Source organism: Ictidomys tridecemlineatus, chromosome 3 (assembly GCF_052094955.1).
Source record: "Ictidomys tridecemlineatus isolate mIctTri1 chromosome 3, mIctTri1.hap1, whole genome shotgun sequence".
Lineage (NCBI taxonomy): Eukaryota > Metazoa > Chordata > Mammalia > Rodentia > Sciuridae > Ictidomys > Ictidomys tridecemlineatus.
Window position 1 is genome coordinate 213,124,645 of NC_135479.1, and position 6,218 is coordinate 213,130,862.

The window sequence follows — 6,218 nt, forward strand, 5'->3', positions numbered from 1 at the left end:
GAGAGGGAGGAGGGAGGAGGAAGGAGATGAAGGGGAGAGGAGAGGAGGAGGAGGAGGAGGAGGGAGGAGGAGGAGGAGGAGAGGAGGAGGAGGAAGGAGGAGGAGGAGAAGTTGCCACCAAGTGCTCTGTAATGGGACCATGGGAAAGACATCTTGAGGACAAGACATGGCCAGACTCCCCAGACTCCAGGGTAGAAAACATTTAAACTCACTTGAGAGGCTTTGTTTTGAGAAGAGACCCTGGAGCACCCTGTTAGCACAAGGACACTTAGAGTTACTTCCTGTGGATTTGTTCCCCCTGGTTGAGCCGTTCAGGCACTCAGAGGGCACTGCAGCCAGGTTCCAAGTGGGGCCTGGCTACTGCTCCCCTGGTGGCCGTCTTGGGGTTGCCACATGGTTCTGAAGGCATGCAGAAGGAAGGACCATGGCGTCTTTCCCCAAGATTCAGAGGGCAGCCGGGAGGCCAGGGAGTGCATGGCAGCCCTGAGGGGAGACACATGAAGATATGGGCGTGCAGCCAAAGCTTGCCCCCAGCAAGTCGGAAGCCAGGAAGTATGCCAAAGACAGAGGAGGCTGCGGGCAGAGCGAGGCCAGGAGGCCGTCAAGGCAGTAAGGTCACATAATGCTAATTGAGACCCAGAGGCCAAACGTGGAGCACCAGGAGCTGACGCTTGCCCTCTGAGGTTCTGGTCCTGCTGGAACCAGTTCTTCCCTCTAGTCCACTCCTTCCTTTGGGAACAGAAGTGTTGATCCTGTGCCATGGCATCTTGGTAGTGTGTAACTTGGTGTTTTGGGGGTGGGGTGGGGGTTTCACTGGCGATTGAGCCTAGGGGTGTTATACCAGGGAGATTCATCCTCAGCCCGTTTTTAAAATCACTTTTTATTTTGAGCCGGCGTCTCACTAAGTTGCCAAGGCTGACCTCAATTATCATCCTCCTGCCTCACACGCCTGGTGAGGTGGGCTTACAGGGTGTGCCACCATGCCTGGCTAATTTTATTTTGTTTTCACGGGAGCTCACAGCTGAGTTTGTCTTGGTCTCAGAGGCAAATTCAGTCTTAGACTTTGGAGCAGCCCAGGAGCTACTGACTCTGGGGTGGACTCATGCATTTGCACTGTGAGGTGAACACAAGCCTTTGGGGGCCACAGGTGGACCTGTTAGGGCTGGGATTTCAAATGTCCTCCCACATGTGCTGGAGGGTTGGTCCCCGATACAAGTGTCCGGAGGTGAGGCCTTTGAGAGGAGACAGGATTATAAGGGCTCTGACCTCCTAATGGAAAATGAGGACTAATGATTAATCTGTAATACAGCAATTCTGGGAGGCGTTTCTTTAACAAGATGACTTCCTCCAGCCCCTCGGGGTCAAATTTTAACTAAAGTTACGTCCCCCTCCTCTCCTCCAACCTTTCCCCTAGCACCCCACCCCCAAGGTATTCCAAATTCCAAAGACAGCCCCCAGCAGGGCCTCCCCCCTCCTCAGTGGGTATCAGGTCTACCTGAAAAGACAGTGCAGCCGCCGGCCACAGGAGGTCACAGTTCCCTTTGATGTGATGAGCAGGCTGCAGAGGCTCAGGCCTGGGGGGGTGCTGCTGGAGGAGGGCGAGCCCCAGATCTCCTGTGTTTTCTGTTCCCCATCCCCTCTCATGGAAGCCCAGATCTCCTGTGTTTTTCGTCCCCCTGTCCCCTCTCATGGAAGCCGTGGCATCCAGGAGCTTTGAATTACACTGTTTTCCTTGATCAACCTCGGGCTCCTGAGCTTCAAGCAGGCAGAACCTTCATTTCCTATACATGTCTTTGGCAAAAGCCAGCCGGGAGAAAGAGCCCCTCTGAGCAGTCTCTGGCGAGGGGAGCAGTGGTGCTCTCGGGGAGAACAGCCCCTCTCCGGTCGCACTGCTTGTGGAATCTCAGGGAAACCCCAGGGTTGCAGAGGAGACTCGCCCGCCCACGGTCCCCGTCCCCTCCCCTCATGTTCTTGTGGTCTTGCTCGAGAGCATTCCAGGAAAGACGCAAGACAGTCAAAGAATAGCAAAATTTAGTGAAGGGACAGGGCAGACGGATGTGCGTGGTGGGAACGCGAGGTTAAGAGAAGAGTTCTATACCGTGGCCACTGTGCTGTCGCCACATGCTTCTCCAAGAAGCAATTTACCTGTAGTCATGCTTGGCTCTAGGTGGACAGGATGTATGACATTCCTCAGAAAACCCCCTGTTATCTGCAGGAGAAATGTGGCCCAAAATAATAATAAGAGAGACCCGAGGGAGATAAAGACAAATCCTCCTGACCACAAAATCTGTAAGAACAGGTCAGCATGGGACAAGGTGACCTAGAGTTGTCATGGCAGTGGGGACTTGAAGGTCGGATGTCATCCTGTGCATCAAAAGTGGGCTTGGGGGACTCTCTGGAGCCTTCTGGGATCCCTGTAAAGCTGGAGTGTCGGGGTCATGCTGTCCTCTCCGCTCTGAGAGGACCTGCTCTTTCCCTGGAGAGTGCCCCATTCCCTTTTCCTACCCCCTAATAATCTCATGCCTGTTACTCCGAGTGACATGTCCGGAATCCTTCTGTGAACTTGTGACTTGATCACAAGAATCGGGGTTTGAGGGTGAGGGGTGGGGTTTCTCCTGATGGCTCAGGTTCCCGGAAGACACTGTCCCCTCCTGGGGGTCCAGCTCTTCTCACTCACATGAACCCTACTCTTCTCACTCCTCCCCTTCATTCTCACCTGTGGATTCTGACCTTCAGGTCTGTGAGGAAGGGACCTAGGAGGAAACTGGCCTGAGCCCTGGCCACCCCATTTGCCAGCAGAAGCAGGGAATCGAGTTTCATCTCCAAACTCGAAAAGGGGACAAGGGGCACTCTCAGGGGAGAGAGTAGATCTCTCAGAGAGGATGGCATGCCCCTCCTGCCCTCCAGTTTTGTTTTGGGTCCTGGGAAGTTTCCAGAATCCCGCCCAGGTCCACCTCTCTGACTGATAGCAGGATGACATCAGACTTCCAAGTCCCCACTGCAAAGGTAAAGGGCCAGGGCAGCTCGGAGTCACTGGGTCCAAGCTGACCACTTCTAATTGGAACCTGTTCTTACGGAGTTTATGGCTGGAGTCTTGATCTCCCCGAGTTCTGGAATCGGGTCTGTGTCAGGGTCACAGCAACCTGCCTTCCGCCCAGGGTAACCTGTGCCCTTCTCATGGGCACTGGGGCCTGCATTTCTCCTGCGGATGACAGGTGGTTTGCTGAGGAAGGCAGCAGAGCCTTTGACGTAAGCCTGGCAGGGCTGCAGGTAAACTGCTTTTTAAAAGGAAGCATGTGTGGATCAGCAGGGTGGGCCCGTTGGCAGAACTGTCCCCCATGTTCCCACCACTCACATCTGTGTTCCCCAACACCGGCAGCTGCACAGGGACATTCTGCATCCCAGGTATTTCTCCTTTCTTCCTGCTGCCGCTTCATCTGCCCACGGACACTGAGAGGGCGCACGGGAGCCAAGGGGTTCCTGCGTGGGTAGTCGTGCTGTGTGGGTGCACACTGGACATCATGACTCTGCTGGTGGAGATTAAAATAGAGCCTTTTGGACTTTACTGGGTCATTCTGTGGTTCTAGGTGCTGTGAAGTGAGCACTCTCCTCCACCATTTTGGTCTTGAAGAAGCCATTTGAACTTTCTTGGTTTTGATATCAGGTGTCTCCCAAAAGCTCCTGTGTTAATGCAGGAGTGTTGGGAGGTGAAATGATGGGACCCTGGGAGCTGTGACCTCATCAGGCCGTCCTAGTTTGAATGGGCCGACCGGGTGGTAACTGTGGGCAGGTGGAGCCTAGCTGGAGGAGGGGGCGTCCCTGGGGGTGGCCCCTTCCTCTCTCTGCTTCTCAGAGTCATGAACAGAGCAGAGTTCCTCCCCAGGCCTTTCCGCCGTGAGGTTCTGCCTCACTTCAGGCCCAGAGCAACGGACCCAGACAAAATCAACTTCCTCCTCTACATGGTTCTTGTCAGGTATTTTGGTCGTAGCCACTAAAAGCAGATTAATACATAGTCTGTGTGGGGTAAGACTCAGAGTCTATCTGGAGACGACTCATTTGTTTGTTCTGGATTTTTTTTTCCTTTTTTTTTTTTATTACTGCTTTATTTCTAGGTTAAGTGGCTGCATTTTGATACCACCTCAGGGTCCTCTGTGCCACACACTAAGTGGACAACTTATGGCTATGACTAAAAAAGAATTTATATACTAGTCTAACATGACATGGACTATGTAAGTATTAAATTCTGGTGAGAGACGGCCCCTAAAGGTTCTTTAAATCATACTAGTCTGTGATTGAGAGCATTTGGTCACAGATCAGGTATGTGGGACGAAATCCTGCACATCTAAGCTTTCTCGCTATTGCATAATAGACACCTAAGAAAGAGGGAACTACATTGATGGTTCAGAGAGGAAGGAAAGAGTTCATTCCCCTCTTGGACAGTAACACTCGGGAGGAAAGGGAAAATAAAGAGATGAGCCTTTGAATGTCCTAAACCCACCCCCGGCCAGTGCAGAGGCCACAGCACCACTGCTGCAGGTCAAGGGGCCGTTAGAGCTGGCCTCCCTCACCACAGGGAAGTGAGGCAGGAGCCCCGTCCTCCCTCAGGGGCAGCAGGGCACTCAGCATGGCCAGGGAGCTTCCCGTTCAGAGCAGGACAATCTCCAACAGTATCCGACTGGAGGGTTAGGTCAGGATGTCAGCCAAGAGATTTACGGACGGACAGTCCGGCCTCAACTTCACAAATGCCGAATGGAAAAGCTCTGACCTACGTTTTGAGAACAGCCGCAGAATGATCTGCCTCTATTTTTGTTCCTCACTGTCCTACCTGGACAGACACCAAGCTTTTTGTTTGTGTGTGTGTGTGTGTGTGTGTGTGTGTTTGAGTTCTGGGGATTGAACCCAGGGGCGCTCAACCATGCAGCTACACCCTCAGTCCTTTTTTGAGACGGGGTCTCACTAAGTTGCTGCGGCTGGCCTCAAACCTGCAGTCCTCCTGTGTCAGCCTCCTGAGTTGCTGGGATTGCAGGCATGTGCCACCAGGCCTGGCCCAAGCTCTTTAACCTACACTCTGCAGGCTGCAGATGGGAGAAGGCTCCTGACTCAGCCAACGGGAGGCCAGCATCTCCACCAACGGGAGCTTCCCATTGGTGGGACCTGACTGGAATCCAAACTTGAAGCCAGGAGGGGCTGCCTGACCCCTGGCTGGATCAGACAGTGTGCTGGTGCTGAGAAGTGGGAACAAGGAACAAGGAACTCACCAAGGCAAGTGAGGGTCCTCTGGAGTTCTAGAAACAACTTATTAGGCATACTGAAAGTACAGGAACGCTCAACGAGAAGACCCAGAGAACAGGAGGATGGTCAGCACGATCTTTAGGGCAAAATTCCCCCACTATTCAAAACACTTCAAAAATGTGAAGGAGCCATAGGAATGAATCCTTCCCAACTGGCAGATATTGCCTTTAGAATCTAAAACGCAGGAGAGATAACAACATCCAACTTTACCCACTGTTCAATAATCCGACTGTGATCTGCTGAACAGAGTGTTTTTTGGTAAATTGTAAGAAATCAACGTGAAGATACAACTTCAATGCTGTGAAAACCTACTTTTAAATCATCCTGGTAACACTTAGAACAACACCTTGCTTCCTTTCGCTTCCTTACACATGAAAAGTCTGTATGAGGGGGACAGGTGACTCCTGATGTGTTCATCATGAGAGGGGGGGGGCAGGCCAGAGTCTATATGCCACCTGTCACCAAAATGGGGAGAACGCAAAGGAACATTCTTCCCTCTTCTAGTAAGCCAGGTGCCACTCTAGCCTCCCACCGTGGAGTCTACCCTTGCCCCAGGTCATCCAGAGATTGAGTCGAAGTAGAGGGTGTCCAGTGGTAGGCTGGGACCCACGTCAGATTAGGACAACCTTGTAAAGAGCTGTGCCTGAGGTTTCATTCTGTAAAAGAAAAAACAAAAAAACAACACAAACAACAACAACAACAAAACCAGTCAGAAGTACTGTGAAGCTAATGACGCTTAAGCCCCAGGCCTCCCACCAGGACAGGCCATTCCAAGTTACAAATCTCTCATTCCTGCAGATTCTCTAAATCCATGATCATGTACTTATTGGAAATGAAATGCCTGTCTCTTTCCATTCTGACCTCCCTCCATCTTCTTTCATGGTAGTGGGTGCTGAAGTGGCCACAGGCTGTCTGAACCAGGCCAT

General features: G+C 52.2%; 1 protein-coding gene across 1 annotated transcript in view; it reads right to left on the reverse strand.

Annotated features, from left to right (window-relative positions):
* Positions 1-6,218, reverse strand: part of C2cd2 (C2 calcium dependent domain containing 2) — a 69,540-nt gene extending 63,322 nt beyond the window's left edge. The window contains exons 1-4 of the mRNA XM_005323468.5: positions 6,154-6,218; positions 5,066-5,225; positions 3,356-3,497; positions 3,076-3,275 (exon numbers count right to left, since the gene is read on the reverse strand). Of these exons, the coding sequence (XP_005323525.4) occupies positions 3,076-3,275; positions 3,356-3,497; positions 5,066-5,225; positions 6,154-6,218 (567 nt within the window). The remainder of the gene's footprint in view (positions 1-3,075; positions 3,276-3,355; positions 3,498-5,065; positions 5,226-6,153) is intronic.